At 43.6% G+C, this 20,000-nt stretch overlaps 1 protein-coding gene across 1 annotated transcript in view; it reads right to left on the bottom strand.

Moving 5' to 3' along the window:
- The window catches only part of LOC121721017 (potassium/sodium hyperpolarization-activated cyclic nucleotide-gated channel 2-like), a 72,349-nt gene that overhangs the window by 13,792 nt on the left and 38,557 nt on the right, over positions 1-20,000 (bottom strand). Inside the window, exons 4-5 of the mRNA XM_042107562.1 lie at positions 18,727-18,945; positions 3,956-4,102 (exon numbers count right to left, since the gene is read on the bottom strand). Coding sequence (XP_041963496.1) covers positions 3,956-4,102; positions 18,727-18,945 — 366 coding nt within the window. The remainder of the gene's footprint in view (positions 1-3,955; positions 4,103-18,726; positions 18,946-20,000) is intronic.

The following is a 20,000-nucleotide window of genomic DNA, read 5'->3' as shown; positions in this document are numbered from 1 at the left end:
TGCACCTCAGGTCTCTGTGATTCCTTAAACTAAATTAGTTTTTATCTAACACAGAGCTGTGAGTCCTTAAACTAAATTAATTTTTATCTAACGCAGAGCTGTGAGTCCTTAAACTAAATGAGTTTTTATCTAACGCAGAGCTGTGACTCCTTAAACTGCTGATTGAATATTTCAGCAGTGTTGCCAATCCACTGGTGTAGACGTCGGGCTGCTGAATATTTGATAGCTGGCGGATGGATGTGACGGCTGTGACATTTCTACTTTTCGCTCCCTGTCTCCTCTCTCTCCCTCCCTCTCTGCTCTTTTCTGCTCTCTCTCTCTCTTTCTCGCTGTTTCTCTTGAATGCTAAAAACTTTGCTATCCTGAACATTCTTTCTCCTCCTCCTCATATCTCTCTCTCTTCTCTTTCTTTCTCTCTCCCTCTCTCTCTTTCACTCTTCTCTTTTCTACTCTCTCTCTCTCTCTCTCTCTCTCTCTCGTTCTCTACCCAACCCCCCTCCTGCTATGATAGCTGAATAGTCATGATAGCCCTCATGTAGATTCATGTCTAATGCATACAGCACAGTAGCATAGCATAGCGTAGCTTCTGACTGACTGGGCTCAAGGGCTCCTTTCTCGCTCTCACTCACTTTCTCACTCTCTCACTCTCACTCACTCACTTTCTCTCACTCACTCACTCACTTTCTCTCTCTCACTCACTCACTCACTTTCTCTCACTCACTCACTCACTCACTCACTCACTCACTCACTCACTCACTCACTCACACACACACACACACACACACACACACACACGGCTCAAGGGCTTCTGTCGTCTCAGTCCGACCTCCCCCTCTGATCACGCCACTCGGCTTACATTACGCTAACGCCCACAAAATGCTTCATGGCCCACATTCATATCTACCCTCTGAAAAACGCATATTAAAAACAGATTCCTTTTTTCCATTTTTGTGTGCCTACGTTGTTCTCAGAAAATGTAGATGATATGGGTCTAAATGATCTGACCCCATTAGGCAATTAATGTTTTTATTCCAGTCTAGAAAATAGCAAAATCTCCTACTGATGCTAAATTCAGCTCAATCGTGTCTAGAAGAAATAAGAAAGCATATAGGAGAGATCTCTTCTGGGTGTGGTCTCTGTGTAGTCTTCATGAGGTCTCTCTTGAGTCTCAGCACGGCCTCAGTGTCAAGTCAAGTCAAGTCAAGTTTATTTATATAGCACATTTCATACACAGAGTTCATTCAATGTGCTTTACATAAACAAAACCAAACAATAATAACAAATAAAAGGATAGAAGGGCAATATAGTCAAAGAATAGTTAAAAGGTAAAGATCATAATAAAAAGAAAACATAAAACACAAGGTAAAATCATTTAAAAATAAAGAATAATTAGTAAGCAAAAACAAAGGCAAAAGTAGTAAAGTAATAAAAGACAAAGTAGAATAATTATTAAGGCAGATTCAGAATTTGTAACTCGGCACAGTTAGCAGAAAGCATCTGAGAACAGTTTGGTCTTAAGTCTAGATTTAAAACTGGCTACAGTTGGGGCCTTTTTAATGTCATCCGAAAGTTGGTTCCACAGCTGAGCCGCATAGCAGCTAAAAGCTGCTTCACCATGTTTAGTTCTAACTGTAGGTTTTACTAGCAGGTTTTTCACCTGGGACCTGAGAGGACGAGAAGGTGTGTACTGCTGAAGCATGTCTGACAAGTATTTAGGTCCTGCTCCATTTACTGATTTATAAACAAGCAATAGTGCTTTAAAGTCAATTCTGTGACTTACTGGAAGCCAGTGCAAGGACTTAAGAATTGGAGTAATGTGGTCAGTTCTTTTAGTTTTTGTTAGAGTCCTAGCTGCTGCATTTTGTATCACCTGAAGCTGTTTAATAGTCTTTTTAGGAAGGCCTGTGAACAGTCCATTGCAGTAATCAACCCTGCTGGAGATAAATGCATGAATGAGTTTTTCTAAGTCATGTTTTGACATCAGCCCTCTGAGTTTGGCAATATTTTTGAGGTGGTAAAAAGCTGATTTAGTTATCGCTTTCATGTGGCTGTTGAAATTTAGATCACTGTCAATTAATACACCAAGATTTTTAACAGTATCCTTTGCCTTCAACCCTTTTGTGTCAAGGAGAGTGGCAACCCTAAGTCTTTCCTCATTTTTACCAAATATAATTACTTCAGTTTTTTCTTTGTTCAGCTGAAGAAAATTTTGAGACATCCAGGTGTTGATTTGTTCTATACACTGACACATAGATTCAAGAGGACCATAGTCGTTTGGTGATAGAGCTAAGTAAATTTGTGTGTCATCTGCATAGCTATGATATGAAATCAAATTATTTTGAATGATTTGTCCAAGTGGGAGCATATAGAGGTTGAATAATAGTGGCCCCAAGATCGACCCCTGGGGAACACCACAGGTCAAGGACGTTGGTGTTGAGGTACAGTTTCCGATGGCAACAAAGAAGCTCCTTTCTTGTAGATATGATTTTAGCCAGCTGATAACTATGCCTGTAAATCCAACCCATATTGTGATCAACAGTGTCAAATGCTGCACTAAGGTCCAGTAGCACTAGGACTGATGTTTTACCTGAATCTGTGTTGAGGCGTATGTCATTGGAAACTTTAATGAGAGCTGTTTCAGTGCTGTGATTTGCCCAAAAACCAGACTGAAAGTAATCAAAATACCCATTTGATGTTAGGAAGGTGGTTAATTGATTAAAGACTACTTTTTCAATAATTTTGACAATAAAAGGTAGATTGGATATGGGCCTGTAATTGTTTAGCATGGAGGCATCCAGGTTATTCTTCTTGAGAAGTGGCTTTACAACAGCTGTTTTCAGTGACTTAGGAAAAGTGCCAGACAGCAGTGATACATTTACAATTTGAAGGACATCCGCCGCTATGAGGTGAAAAACAGTTTTGAAGAAATTGGTAGGCAGAGTGTCTAAGACACATGTGGAATAGCTGAGATTCTGTACCGTTTTTTCAAGTGTTTCGTAGTCTATCAAGCTGAACTCTGACATCAAGTTTAGTTTCCCTCTGTTTGTTGCTGGAAGTTCAGGTTGTTGAATTTGTAATTGAGCAGATATGTTGAGTCTGATTTTGTCAATTTTACCTTTAAAATAAAAAGAAAACTCATTGCATTTATTAGTTGAGAGAAGTTCAGGCGCTAATTGTGAGGGGGGATTTGTTAACTTATCAACAGTTGAAAATAGAATACGAGTGTTATTTGAACTTCTATTGATAATGTTAGAAAAGAAAGACTGTCTTGCTTTGCATATTTCAGAGTTATATGTGCGGAGCATCTCTTTATGGATTTCATAGTGGATCTGAAGTTTGTATTTACGCCATTTTCTTTCAGTCTTCCTAAACTCTCTTTTTAGAAGTTTAACTGCTGGATTTTGCCTCCATGGTGCTTTCTGTTTGTCCTTAACTTTCTTGAATTGTAATGGAGCAATGTCATCCATAATGTTTGCCATTTTTGCATTAAAGTGATCAAATAAGTCTTCAGAGTCTGACAGTTGACTTGACTTTAGTGAAAGTGCTTGCTCAAAGAGAGCACTTGTCTGATCATTTATGATTCTCCTTTTTACCATCATAGCTGTGTTTTGAGTGTGTGGGGACATAGACACATCAAAGAACACGCAGAAATGATCAGATAAGGCCAGGTCTTTAACAGCTGTAGAGACATCGAGACCCTTTGTGATAACAAGGTCGAGGGTATGGCCGAGAGAGTGTGTTGGCCCCTGTACATGCTGTGTTAGGGAGAAAGTATCCCCCTAAGTATCTCCCAGTGTGTTTGTGTGTGTGTGTGTCCATGCGTGTCTGTGTGTATGTGTAGGCATGCATGTGTGTGTATCCGTGTATGTCTGTGTGGTGTGCGTGTGTGTCCATGCATGTGTGTGTGTGTGTCCGTGCGTGTGTCTGTATGTGTGTGTGTGTGTGGTTGTCTCACCTCTCGGAGTGGCTCGTTAAGCTCCTCCAAGATGCTCTCCTCGTCAAACATCTTGCCTTGATAGCGGTGCTCGTAGTAGTCATGGATCTTCTGCCGGAAGTCAGCTGGAAGCTTGTGAAAAGACATGTACTGCTCCACTTGTTTGTACTGCAGACAAGAGAGAGAGAGAGAGAGAGAGGTGAATTAGATGAAAGACAGGTGAGATTTTCAATGACAACAAGTGTACTCACATACATACACACTCACTCACTCACACACTCACACACACATGTCTCTATTGATTATTTTATAAGGGAGATCTCCTTCACTGCTGCACTGCTGAAACAGAGGTAAGCAAGAGAATCAAATGCTATTGGCTTCACCATTAGTTACCCCTCATCAGCCAGAGCCGGGGGCAAGAGGGGAGGGGTGGGGTGGATTGGGGTGGGGTGGTGTGAGGGGGTGATGGGGGCACGGGGCAAACATTTGGAGCTAAGCCCCCATCTGCAGAAGGGGAAAGGAAAGACAGTTGATACGGTAAATACATTTGACCATTTACAGATCAATATGAGTATGTGTGTGTGTGTGTGTGTGTGTGTGTGCGCGTGTGTTGTATAGTGGCTGTGTTGTCAGGACAACTCTAGGATAATTAACTCAGAGGAGGAGGTGCTCTGTGATATTTAATTAGCTGTTTGATGTCCTCTGTTTCACTGCTGTTCAGGCGACTGTCAGGCAGGAGGCCACCAGAGTAGCCTAGAAACGCACGCACGCACGCACGGACGCACGGACACACACACACACAATCTTATCTTTATCTTGAGAAGGAAATAGATCTATGAGGGGAATAAATTATGGAGTAGAATTCAACATTGGGGACGGCACAAGGGAGGGAGGATGTCTTCATTTTCTACCACAGAGAAACCTCCAGAGGAGTTAAAATATGTTCTGCTGCACACACACACACACACACACACACACTGAAGAAGACATATGACACTACAGCGATCCAGAACAGCACAATCAACACAACTCACAACACATCTACACGCACACACACTAACACCACAACCAACACAACTCACAACACATCACACACTAACAACACTAACAGCACAACCAACACAACTCACAATCTACACACACACTAAGAGCACAACCAACACAACTCACAACACATATCACAGTCAAAATCATAACATCAAACACACTTCAAATCACAACACAAAACTCGGCACTAAACCCAAAGCCGTCCCATAGCACTGAACCACCACAACACTGATTTGGCATGATACTGATGTAAACCTGTTACAGATGCAACAACATATGCTGTAAACCTGTTATTACAGGTCATGGGAACTAATGCTATAAACCTGTTATTGCAGGTCATGGGATTGTTATTGAGTTGGGAGTTTGGGAACTAATGTCCTGGGATGGAGCACTGGTAAACCATGTCCAATTTGTGACTAAAATACACATTGTAGACATCGTATACTGTATATTGGTTTTAGAGCTGCAACTAACAATTGTTTTCAAAGTTGATTAATCTGTTGATTATTCCAGGATTAATTGAGTAGCTGTTAATCAATAAAATTCTAGAAAAAGGTGAAACATTAGTACTTCCCAAAGCCCAAGAATATGTCCTCAAATGCCTTGTTTAGTCCACACACCCAATCTATTAAGTTTACCATCATGAAAGAGAAATTAAAAACGAATATATTTAAGTTTAAGGAGGTACAATCTGAGAATGTTCAGTCAGTTTCCTTAAAAAAAAGACACAAACTGATTAATGATTAACAGTTGGAAGTCATTATTGCTGCCATAAATGGCTTATTGTATTAAGCTGTACTGCTGGAGACAGCCAGAGTGTGTGTCAACATACTTGCCCAATATCACTGTAAAAAGTAATAGCTTTACTTACTTAAAATGTTCTAGTAAGTAGAATTCAGCTTTTGTCTTTTGTTGAGATTACTTGTGTAACATGAGTGTTACTTAATTTTGAGGTAGAAAAGTAAACAATCAAGTAAACCACACTTAAATTGCTGAAGTTTGTGCTATCACTGTAAAATTAGTTTGTTAACCTTACTTACCTGTTAGTTAAAATAATATGCAAACCGATTGCACTTGAAATTCCTATTCCAGATTAGTCTGTAATTTCAAATTGTGCAAACAAATGCTCACTTAGTGTAGTGCACTTACACTACTGAGAATTCCTATTTCAACTAACTTGGTCATTACAAGTAAATATATGTTTATTAAACACAACACATACATGTATTGAAGTTGTGCTAACGAAAATCACCGTTCAGCTAACTAATATGACACCACTTGATGGTGTGATGCATCAGCATAAATTACACAACAGTATATATAACCATTAGTGACACTGCCACTTTATTGCAATTTAAAATGTAATTTCAGTAAGGATTAATATGTGATATCTTTACAAATATATGGGCCGAGACTGTGGCATTCTGGAAATGCATTGTGGCATTAGTTAGCACACCTTCAATACATGTGCTGTGTTTAATAAACGCACAATATGCTTTACTTGTAATGACCAAGTTAGGTTAAATAGGAATTCTCAGTAGTGTAAGTGTACTACACTAAGTAAGCATTTGTTTGCACAACTGTTAGATCAGTCTGTAATTTCAAGGCAATTGGTTTGCATGTTTTTTTTTAAACTAAGGTTAGGGACTGTACGATATTTACTGGGGGGGGGGGGGGGGGGGGTCGTCAGGGGGGAGGGGGCCTAAGAGAATTTTTTAAGCCTTAGGGGAAGGCCCAGGAGAATTTTTTTGGCCTGGGGGGAGGGCCGAGGAAAATTATTTTTTCCTGATCCATGATATTTTTTATTTTGATCCGTTTTCGATATTTTAAAAGGTTTGTAGGCCAAAACATGATTCACGTCTCTTTGACAGAGTGGGCGATTCCAAAAAGTCACAACCCTACCCAAATCTCCTACAACCCCCCTCGTAAGCTTGTAGGTTTTTAAACATGGTGTCTAGTGAAGCAACGAGGCGCAAACGTAGTGACTTTCTGCAAAGACGAAGCAATGCTAGATTACACATGAATGTAGTACGAGTTGAAATGGTCTATAAAAAACAAATTTATTTTGTCTAATATGATGTATGAGCGCCCTCTACTGGTGCTACTGCAGACATTACGAGCATTTTCTAGTAGCCTGTTCTATGTTTTACTTTGGCAACTATCCAAGCTGTGAAACATACAAATTCTGTTATCTGAATTAACTGCTTGGTGCCAAAAGGAGTGATAACTGCATGAGTTGATTGCACAAAGCAAGAGGGTACACAACCGCTACGTAGGCTAGACTATATGGCTGAGATGACTTGAATCGACTTGACTTGACTCGACTCGACTCGACTCGACTCGACTTAAGATGACTTGAATCGCACAATCAACATAATCAACAAAAGACAAAAACTGAGTAATATTAACTAAACATTTTAAGTAAGAATCGCTATCAGATTTTACAGTGCATGATTCTGATACTGATCCTGATTCCGCCTGTCACATGACTGTTTCCTCTGATGGGCCCGACAGCTCTGATCACGTCAGATGCCAGAAGAGCCCATGCTAATCAGCTGTCATCTCATCAGCCGTCAGGACAAACCACCCTGACAAGTGCTGAGTCATCTGAGGGGACACTGTTAGCATCCGTGATACCGCTAGCATCTCAGCAAGGAGCTGACGTCAAAGTGGGTACAACATCAGTGTGTGTGTGTGCGTGTGCGTGTGCGTTGGTGTGTGTGTGTGCTGCTGTGGGTGTGTATGTGTGGGGTGGGTGGGTGTGTGTGTGTGTGTGTGTGTGTGTGTGTGTGTGTGTGTGTATGACGGAGGGGGGTTCAAGCGCAGTCCTTCACCTTGTTTTCCCCAAGTGTTTTTTGTTTTCCATCATTAAGCAGGAGTCAATGGCACTGTTCAAAACGGAAGACACCTGCCTGCTGCCTCCCTCAGGGATGGATTAAACAAATATGGGCCCCTGTGCACAATATCAAAAAAGGCCCCCCCTCCCCCTGACCGCGACGCGCGCGGGCGCGTTTGCGCATGCACGTGCAGCCAGCGCTTCTCTCTTTGCTGTCGCTGTGCAGGCTGGTGCACAATTGCACACAATGAAAATGTAGTACATTATTTCATATATTATAACTCAGGCCCACACAGAAATGAATTCCAGCAGCTGTTTTTATTATTAGGCTGTAATCTCCCTTTGCTGTCCAAACAGTCTACATCAACATTTTTCACTAAACGGACCGGACACAGTTGTCATATCTGACGGACCGGTAGCAGGGACGTTGATAGTATTTTGTGAGAGGTGCTGCTGATCATATTACGGGGGGTTCGGGGGTGTCTCCCCCTGGAAATTTTCGAAATTCTGGCTGTTAAATATACCCTTTTAACGCAGTTTGGAAGGGGCATACAAACTTTAACAGAGCAAGCAGGGCCCGTTTTCTGTCTGACTCAGGTGACGTGAACATTGGCTACCTGCATGATAAGGTTTTCACTTCACTGCTGCTTGACACTACCTTGCATGGAGACATATTTCACGTTAACAGTGGAGATGTTAGCAAAACTATAGCGTTTGGTAAATGGAGATGCAGATCATCTCCCTAATTAATTTCTTTGCACAACAGCCCACATTATGCGCTCACTCCAGCGAGACGAGTGAAATAAGTGTAGGCCTATCTGTCATCGGCATCGCCATAGGCTATTTGCTACGATATAAGCTACTGTTAGGCCTACAACAAGTCGCGATTTATTAGGCTATCCAATCGCTATGATGTTTTCATGAACATTGCAGGAATCCACTTCATTCACCTACCCACGAGTGGGTCAGTTTCACTTTCGCAAACATGCATACACATTGAATGAGCACTCATAGCCTACCACTTCCACCTAATGTTATGCCTCTATATTTTATAAATTAAAAAGTATTTATTGATCAGGAAAACATTTAGTTTATTTTTCTTTCGGTCCGTGGTTCCATAACACCATTCAGTTGTGCCGCAAATTAACAGACAGAAGCACCGGGCATAATCTAGCCTAAATTCATGGCAATTTTTTTTTTAAATCCGAGGGCCCCCATTGGCTGAGGGCCCCTGTGCACGTGCACACTTGGCACAAGCCATGATCCGTCCCTGGCCTACCTCCCTAAATAGAGAGCTGTCTCACTAGACATGACTTTGGATTGAATGCATCTTTTAATAATGAACGTAGCACTCTAGAATCTTTGGTTAACACTACGGTATGACATTGGCAAAAGCCGGACGTAAAACTAAACTTGCTTACGGAAGCTAGCAGGCTAACGGTAGAAATTAGTTTGACAGGCAGCACATATCAGACCAGATGCTATCAATGGTTACAACAATGGTATAATCTGATAGTACAGCATTTTTTTATCGCTTCAAATCTACAAATCTAAGCAAAATAATGTCACACAAATCACATTTCAACAGATTCAGCAGCCATTATCGAGGTCATCTTTGTTTACTTTTCACAGCTGTTTCAGATGTTGCCGCAAATGATTATGGGTAGTAGGGAGCATGAAGTGGGCATCAATGCTGCCAAAAACAACCGTTATTCGTAATTTTAAGATATCTTAGAATGCAGCAAAAAAAAACAGACAGACAGACAGACAGACAGACAGACACACACACACACACACACACACACACACACACACACACACACACACACACACACACACACACACACACACACACACACACCACTGCCTGTCAACCAGGCACTGAACAAAGACTGAAGGAACTCTCGGCTCATTAAAAAGTGTATGTATATGGGAGTGGCAAACTCACATCATCACTGCCGCCCCCATCATAACCACAGCCGAAGCCACAACACTGAATAATTCAAGCATAGGGGAATGGGGGGGGGGGGGGTCCTCTTACTTGGAAGAAGTGGAGTTGGGGGGGGGGCATATGGGAGGTGTATGTGAGTGTGTGAAGGTGGAAGAAGGAAGGTTTGTGTATTTGTTTGTTTGTGTGTGTAGAGGTGGGTGGTTAAGAGGTTTGAGTGTGTGTGTGTGTGTGTGGGTGTGTGTGTAGAGGGGGGAGTAACTAGCAGTAACTGGCAGCCAGAGGAGGAGGAGGTGTTCCATAAATGGGCATTTGTGTCCACTCTCTGGCTGGTAATGGGCCGGGACTCGCCCCGCTGCAAGCCACTCTCCACCAACAGCTTGTCGCCGCGGGAACAGCTGGCTGCGCTTGGAAATAGCCTGTCTCAGGACCAGCGCAGCGCTGCTCGGGAGGAGCGTGACATCTTCATGATGAGCCGACAGACAGACACTGGCACCGGGCCATATCAGAGCCATATCAGAGTCATATCAGGGTCAGACCTGTTCCATATTCAACAGATAGCAGGGATCAGGACCTCCCTCAGTGCTGAGGAGAAGCACAGCTGAAGATGAAATAGCTGAGAACAGACGGGGCAGAGCTAATAGATCTGACAGCATCTGGCTCTAGCTAACCCCAGATCAGAGTCAGAACCTGGTTACATTTGAGTGCAGCTCTGGGTAGGGGCATGTGAGTAGTGCTCTGGGTAGGGGCATGTGAGTAGTGCTCTGCAGAGCTTTGCTGGAGATGTTATATGCAAAGTAAAGGTCAGATGAGGCCCTCAGCCTGTGAGAGATGAATTAGATTTTTAGTTATGCTCGTCATCACAACCCAACCCCCTGTGCAAACTATGAACCAACAGACCAGAGCACCAACCCAGAGGAATAACACTCTACCAGAACACCAACCCAGAGGAATAACACTCTACCAGAGTGCAGCAGAAGAATAACACTCTACCAGAGCGCAGCAGAAGAATAACACTCTACCAGAGCACTAACCCAGAGGAATAACACTCTACCAGAGCCAGCAGAAGAATAACACTCTACCAGAGCACTAACCCAGAGGAATAACACTCTACCAGAGCGCAGCAGAAGAATAACACTCTACCAGAGCGCAGCAGAGCAGCGCAGTGACAGGACAGGCTCAGACAGAGGGCAACGAAGCCCAAAACATCACCTCACTGGACATAGTAGTGATTTCTAGACAGATGCTAACCAATAGTCCCCTAATCACTGAAAAAAAAACCTTCAACTCAGTCTTGGTTGGACAAAGTACACTGTGTGTGTGTGTGTGTGTGTGTGTGTGTACTATTGGTTGTAGAAGGATTGTTTCTGCTAAAAAAAAACTAAAATCCTCATCTCCAGGTCAACTCAAACTGGGTCATGATGACTCATCGCTTAAGCCTGACCGCTGGCAAATCAGTTTACATCTCAACACCTCAGATCACTGGTCCATGTCCATCCTACGTTAAACGTTACACTCCTAACTACCAAAAGACTCAGTGGGCGGGTCTGAGGTGGAGTACTTGTCAGTGGTAGAGTTCTGAGTGACTCCTATAGCTCCCTTCTGATGAGTCAGCTCTTTGCAACTTCAGAGTGACTCCCTTGTGAACCAATCAAAATGGAGCCAGGCATCCCGAGGGCAGGACAGCACTCGCATGCGGAGCCTCAGACATCCTGAGGAGCGGTCTGCAGCTAAAAGGTCAGAGCGTGTCTAGCATGCCTGCATCTCAGTCGCTATGAGTATGTGTGTGTGTGTGTGCAGGGCCAGCATGCGTGCATCATTCCTGCTCCAGGAGACAAATGTCACTGCTGAGGAGACACATTGAGCTCCCTGTTCTAGACATGCTGTGGGGTGCATAGAGAGTCTCTGTGTGTGTGTGTGTGTGTGTGTGTGTGTGTGTGTGTGTGTGTGTGTGTGTGTGTGTGTGTGTGTGTGTGTGTGTGTGTGTGTGCGCTCTCCAACAAGCCTAAAGGGCATCCATCCCTCTTCATCAACTCATTAGTGATCATATGATAATAGGCATGTCATAAGCATGCAATAACACATGCTATGTGCAGTTTTTAGTAGCACTGACAGTTAGCTCTCAGTAACATGACATCTGATAAAACTCATCTAACTGATCCATGATATTGATTAGAAATGACATCATATTACCATATTGATCATAATAAATTACTAACATGTGCTGCTGTAACAGCCTTCAACACACCCCAATAAGCTGTCACAACGCCAGTCATTTTGAGTTAACCTGGCAGCAATAAAGACCAATGATGGAAATGCTTAAGTTCAAGTTCAAAGTGGGCTAAACATGCTCTTTGCTATAGCGCTAAATACACCAAGTACAATAAAACTCAGTAGAACTGAGTAAGACACTGATGTTATTGTAAATATCTCATTAATGAAACCCTTGCTATGGTGTGTTTCTAACTGTCATCTCCTCGTCTTATTAAAACAGTGTAAGAAAACAAAGATGTTTCTTTTGGTCAATACAGCATTCGGTCTTTATTCTAGTAAAAGGCAGTAACAAAGAATGTGAAATCCACTATTCAGTGGTGTAGGTCTGACCAGCAAGCATCTCAAACTTTAGCCAACTCTAACCTACTCAAGGTACCTCCTGCGCTCTTAAAGGTGGAGGAAATAAATGTACCTTAAATTGTCTTAAATCTTAAATTAAGATAAAATTACTTACTTCACTGACAGATAAATGTACTTGTTTTTATGTTTTAATTTAAGAAGATTTTGACCTATTTTGAGTCAAATAATCTTAAAAGAGACCTTAAAGTAAGTATCTTTATACTAAAATAATACTAACTAGATTTTTTATCTTAATATAAGATTATAACACTTGGTAAGATATTTTTTGTAGTGCTCTATCATTCATTCTGCCTGTCTGTCTCTCTCCATCTTCCTCTCTGCCTCTCTCTATCTCTCTGAAACCAGGACCCCTCTGACAGCACTCAGGCTGCACACAAGAAATGTACTGGAATACTTTCTGCCTGTTCTCTCTTCTTCTCTCTCTCTCTCTCTTCTACAGTGGAATACTTCATCTAACTAATTTTCTCCTCTCCTCTCATTTTCCCCTTTTCTCTCTTTCTCTCTTGTCTCTCTCTAGCTCAGATCCAATCAGGCCTCAAGCGCTATGACGCACTGATAGTCAAAGACCACACATATCGACCCACACAGAACAATTCTTCATTCTAGAACAGTTGTTCTTTCCCTAATTCTAGAACAGCTGTGGCCCTGATCCCACCCACAGCTGATCCTGGGACACTCTGGATTACAGTATGTACTTCAATGACATAAATCAACACACATTTATCAATGATGAATTGATCATTGTTGTTGTGTGTCCTGTGCTGTGTTGTCAATGTTGTTTGCATCTGACGGTGCTTTTTCTGTGTATGTGTTTTAGACATCCTGCTGCACACTAAATTTCCTTTTCTAAGGATAAATAAAGTGAAACTTGAACAATATATAATACTCAATGGCATAGAAAAGTCTGTAGAAATACAAATCCATATGAGTGTGTGTGTGTGTGTGTGTGTGTGTGTGTGTGTATCAGTGTGGTGAAGTGATATAGCCAGGGCTAATGAGTGTTTGGGTTGCCCTGTGTGTGTGTGTGTGTGTCACTACTAAATACATGCAAAGTCCCATAACCATAACCATATCAGGGCTAGAGTGTTTGGGTTGCCCTGTCTGATTGTGTGATTGTGTGTGTGTGTGTGTGTGTGTGTGTGTGTATCAGGGCTAGAGTGTTTGGGTTGCCCTGTGTGATTGTGTGTGTGTGTGTGTGTATCAGGGCTAATGTGTGTGTGTGTATCAGGGCTAATGAGTGTTTGGGTCGCCCTGTGCCACACTGCAGGCCTGCTGAGAGGTGCTGAGCCTACACCCTCCCCCACACTCTCCTCACAGCCTGGGCGCACTGTGGGGTGTGGGTGTGAGTGTGTGTGTGTGTGTGTGTGCGTGTGTGGGTGTGTGTGCGTGTGCATCCTACAGCCAGGTTTGACTGTTGACTCACGATGTGTCACCCTCTCACAGTTTTTGTGTGAGAGCAGCAAGCTCCTCACTCTGAGCTGCTCAGGTCCATTAGGACATTATTAAAGAGTGAAATATACTGAGTCATCTCTATCTCACTGTGTCACTGCACAGTCCCATTATGACACTATTAAAGAGTGTAATATGCTGAGTCACTGTTATCCTGCTGTGTCACTGCTCAATCCCCACTGCAGGCTAAAGCTATTCTGCTCCACCGCTGCACAGTCTATGGTCAGTGCAATGACATTTCCCCACTTTCACTTCCTCGTCTGTCTTTGGCCATTCACACGTCCACTGCAGGCCTCCGTATTACACATCTTACACATCAAATTTGGACACACATTCACAGCACCCAGCGAGTTCTTCATGAGACCACATTCACCCTACCAAGCTTTCCTGTTGACTTCTGTATCTAACTGTACCTGCATTCACACATTGCTATTCTCAACGTGCGTGTCCTTCTCCAGGGCACAGGGCAGTGGAGCTGGGAAGGGCCAAACAGGGGGCCGTATGCACACTGGACACGTAGGAGACCACAGCCAGCACAGTGGCACACTGATCTCCCTGACAACACACACTGGGATAGTAATAATGTCTAGATCTGATCTAATGCTAATTCCCATGTGTGTGTGTGTGTGTGTGTGTGTGAGTGTGTATGTGTCCTTGGCAGAGGTTCCTGTGTGAGGATTTAAGCTTATTTCCACACAAGCTTTTAGAGCACCTGTGTGTTAAACAAACCTCCTGCTGCACTAAGTGGAGAGTGTGTGTGTGTGTGTGTGTGTGTGTGTGTGTGTGTGTAAGCGGGCTGTGTGAAAATCGATAGAGCAGCCGCTCCGTGGACCCACGTAATCATTTCTTTACCAAAACAGTAGAGCTAGAGCACCTTGGGCTATTTCAGTACCTAAGAAACAATAGAGCCAGATAGATAGATTGAGACAGGGAGTGATAGGCCCCTTTTACACCGGGTTTGCATTGTGAAATTATAACGGACACACTTTTCACACATAATGCGGAAAAATGATGCGCCTCACTGATCTCCCAGTCTACCGGCAGTGAAGGTTCTCTTAAAGCCGATGCCATGGCAGTGAAGGTTCTCTTACAGTAAATCCGAAACTCTACGATATTAAAACCAGTCAATTGACTCTATACGTTAACATTGTATCCATTTAACTCTACTGCATTAACACCAGCCAATTGACTCTATAGGTTAACATCTTGTCCATTTAACTCCAGTCTATCTAGTACACCAGTTTATTAAACACTGCTGCATTCACACCAATCCACCGAACTCTGTGTCAATTACATAAACGCACGCTCTCTTTTCTCCTTCTCTCTCTTTCACGCACGCACACATACACCCTCTCTCTCTCTCTCTCTCTCTCTCTCACACACTCACGTCCACTTTCCTATCACCCCAGTCCAGGCGTGGTAAATGGGCAGTGCGCCGAATCTGACAAAAAGTGTCAGACAGCGTTTTAATTAGACTGAACGGATGAAGCATCTGTCCTTCACTCTTTGGCACTGTCCATCCGTCTCTCTCTCTCTCTCTCTTCTTCTCCTCCACAGTTCTGTCCATTCCTCCCAGCTCACTTTTCAATCTCCTCTCCTCTCTTCCTCCTTTCCACTCCTCTCCCGCCTGTCACTTTTATAAAACCAGTAAAATCCTCCTGTCCACAGTACAATACATCACACTACTGCTCTACACACACACACAAACAAACACACACGCACACACAAAATGCAGCAATACATTTGCCATGCATTAACATGTACTCTCCCCTATAACATGCAAATATGGCACAGCCACACACATATAGTCCAATACAGATGAATGGGCACAAAAACACACATTAAGCACACATTAAAATGGCACAAGAGCCTGAGGCAAAGACTAGGAGACTATCTCTCTGTCAGACATAGTAAGAAACACACACACACACACACAGGGACACACTCACACAGGGACACTCACACACACACAGATACACACACATGTACACATACACACACACACAGACACACACTCTCTCTCACACACACACACTTTTAGCTTTTTGTCTAGGAATAGGAGCCTGTCTCCCTGTCCCTCCCTCTCAGCGCACACTCAGAAAGCTCGCTCTCTCTCTCTCTCTCTCTCTCACACACACACACATACACATATACACACACACACATACACACTCACACACACATACACACACACACACACACACACCACAACACTTCACACACACTCAGCAAAACACTTCACACAACACAGTAGTTACAAGGCCCTCACTTCACTGACGGCCAACCAGTAAGGAGCAAAGCCACCAGCCAGCAAGTCCGCGATGCATGAACCAAAGCTGAGAACAGGGCGAAATAGCTTTGCTAATTTAATGACATGGACCCTAAGTGCAAATAAAACAGTGGGTGAATCAGTGCTATGCTTACACACACGGCATCATACACAACTCAAACGACACGCGTAGAACCACACACACATGATCTACCACACACACTTACAAAACACGCATAAAAATACCATACACACAAGACCTACAATGCAGACATACAAAATATATAGAAATACAACACACACACACAATCTACAACACAAACATACAAAACCCCTGACTTAAATCACAACTGAGCTCACGCTTCTCAGAATCAGAAGTTCTCTGCCGTCCGACTGGTCATGGTTTCTATGGTTTCTATGACCTTCTGAGGCCGAGTGCTTTGATGTGGTCCACTCTGAGTGTTCCAGGAGGAAGTGGGTTGCATTGTGCGGGCCAGGGAGGCGACCCCCATGTGTGTCTGAGCGCAACGGCTCTCCTTAATGAAGCATCGTGACCTTCATTCATGTCTGCCATTAATCACACACTGAAAGAGCCTCCGAGAGAGAGACAGAGTGATGAGAGAGAGAGAGGAGGAGGGAGAGAGGGAATGTCAGAGAGAGGGCTGATCCAACACCCACCCCCTCCTCTCTCTCTCTCTCTCTCTCTCTCTCTCCTCTCTCCTCTCTTTCTCTCCTCTCTTTCTCTCTCTCTCACTGCTAGGGCTTGTGCTGCTGCTAGGGCTTGTGTGGAAGCCTCCCACTGTGGAGTGGATGGGACATTTCTCAGCAGCAGCACTTCCACTCCAACAAGACCGCATGGACAACATTGGCACTGGCTGGAGTACATATGCTTTCACACACACACAGAGGAACACACACACACACACACACACACGCACGCACGCACGCACGCACGCACGCACGCACGCACGCACGCACGCACGGTCCCTCGTACTGGTTGGCTGGCTGGGTTAAGCTGAAGGACAATGAGGAGCCTTCAGGCGATAGCAGCACCCAGCATTGTGTGAAGGTGAAATGGTGCAGCAGCACACACACACACACACACACACACACACACACGCAAAACACACCAATACACAGGACACACACACACTGCCCCCTCATACACTGCTGCCTCATCAATTTTTGTCACTATCACTGTCACAATATCACAGGGACGTCTCCACACACACACACACACACACACACACACACACACACACACACACACACACACACACACACACACACACACACACACACACACAAACAAACAAACAAAAATACAGACATATGCACAAACCCATACACAGAGATGCAAAAACTCTTACTCAAAACACAGACAAGGAAAGACATCCCCCATAGAGATAGATAAATAAATACAATATCAAATATTGACACACGCACGCACGCACGCGCGCACACGCGCACACACACACACACACACACACACACACACACACACACACAAATATAATAATAATCTAATACCTATCCTCCTCTACCTGTCCACACACACACACACACTACACACACCCTTGAAAAGTTAATTGGCTTGAGAGTGAGAGTGGCACCCCCCCTTTGGCGCTGGCAGCCAATCAGAGAAGAGCAGAGTGTCCCACCTGATCTCCACATGGTAACAGTAGCCAATCAGAAAATGGCAGAGTGTCCGACCTGATCTCTGCATGGTAACATCAGCAGAGACATACAGTCGGAGAATAGAGGACAGCAAGAGAGGGTGATAGAGAGAGAGAAAGAGAGAGAGAAATGAGGTGATGATGAAGAGAGAGAAAAGCATGAGGTAGAGAATATCACAGAGAGAGAGAATGAGAGAGAGAAAGAGAGAGAGAGAGGGATAATAATGCATAAGAGAGAGAAGAGAAAGACAAGTCTACAGCTGGACATCTTCGTTCACAAATGCTTGCAGCCAATCAGAGGGAACATTCTCAGCTCATGGGGCAGATATGTCTGAACCAGAGTAGCTCTCCATCAGAGTAGATCTGCCTGTCTGAACCATGCAGCATGAACCACAGTAGATCTGCACCAGAGGAGATCTGCATCAGGACTGCACTGCATGTACTGGCATGTAGTTTATTGTGTGCAGTGTGTGTGTGTGTGTATGTGTATGTGTATGTGTATGTGTGTGTGTGTGTGTGTGTGTGTGTGTGTGTGTGTGTGTGTGTGTGTGTGTGTGGTTGGTAGTGTGAATGTATCGATGGTGGAGAGCCTATATCTACAAAATGTTGGGTCTGTGTGTGTGTGTGTGTGTGTTATAGTGTTTTCCCCTCCCTAGTTCTCCTCTATGCATAGTATGGTTCAATTAAAAGGGATTAAAAGTGTAAGTCAAAGTTAAAGTCTCTCTAACTCCTGTTCTATGCAGTATACACTCCTCTCAGTCCCACTGTCCTCATGTCTTGCCTGCTGCATATTTACTATATTTACTCTGTTTTGTAAACACGTAAACACACACACACACACACACACTCTCACCTTCTTCTAGTACTGTTGTCAGGGGTACACAGCAGCTGGCACAAACACACACACACACACACACACACACACACACTCACCTTCTCCTGGTACTGCCTGCGTGAGGAGTCGAGCGACTGGATAAGGGCGGTGGCATGGCCGATGAAGACAGCGTAGCAGGTGGCCCCCACGATCATGCTCAGCATGGTTAGCCAGATGTCCGAGAGGCTCTCGGGGGCCTGCCGGCCGTAGCCAATGCACAACATGTGACTCATGGCCTTAAAGACGGCGAAGGAGTAGAGCTCACTCCACGTGTCATTCTACAGGGGGGGGGAGAGGGAGAGAGAGCGAGAAAGAGAGAGAGAGGACAGGGATAAAGGGAGATACAGGGGGAACAATGGAAGGGAGAGAGAGAGAGAAAGAGAGTGAGAGTGAGAGTGAGAGAGTGAGAGAGAGAGAGAGAGAGAGAGAGAGAGAGAGAGAGAGAGAGAGAGAGAGAGAGAGAGAGAGAGAGAGAGCAGGAGAAAGTGAGAGATAGAGGATTAATACTTTCAGATTTTTTTTACACTTTTATGTAAAAGCAAAATTTTATTTTAGGCCACCAGCTCACACTAAAAGCATTTTCTAATCAGCATCATCTGCTCATCTGTAACCTCCCAAAACACCTTGCCACTCTTCACATTATAGAACATCTTCATCTGTACAGTAACCTCCCAAAACACCCTGCCACTCTTCACATTATAGAACATCTTAATCTGTAACTCCCCAAAACACCCTGACACTCTTCACATTATCGAACATCTTCATCTGTACAGTGACCTCCCAAAACACCCTGCCACTCTTCACATTATAGAACATCTTCATCTGTAACTCCCCAAAACACCCTGCCACTCTTCACATTATCAAAGTCAAAGTCAAAGTCAAAGTCTGCTTTATTGTCAATTTCTTCACATGTCAAGACATACAAAGATCGAAATTGCGTTTCCTACTATCCCATGGTGGAGACAAGACATATTTTACCAATTAGGTCCACAGACAAACATAACATTCAAGTAAACAATATAAAAAGTAAAAATAAGAAGGCACATACAATGAAGAAATAAGATCAGCAAAATTTGGTAGAAATTGTGCAATTGTGCATACAGTAGACAGTCAATATAATAGTGCAAAAGTCAGGCCAATAAATGGCTGAGGTAGTTTTGTTTGACCTAAGTATGCAAGTGGCATAGTGGTGCAAGTTATGTAAGAGCAGCAGAAGTGTGTTCAGAAGTGTTCAGGACAACAGGACAACAACAACAAGTTGCAAGTGTGCAAGTGTACAAGTGGAGTAGTGCAAGTGGAGTAGTGCAAGGCAGCCATTTTGGGTCTAAAAGTC

Source organism: Alosa sapidissima, chromosome 1 (assembly GCF_018492685.1).
Source record: "Alosa sapidissima isolate fAloSap1 chromosome 1, fAloSap1.pri, whole genome shotgun sequence".
Lineage (NCBI taxonomy): Eukaryota > Metazoa > Chordata > Actinopteri > Clupeiformes > Clupeidae > Alosa > Alosa sapidissima.
This window is presented reverse-complemented; position numbering and strand designations above follow the sequence as displayed.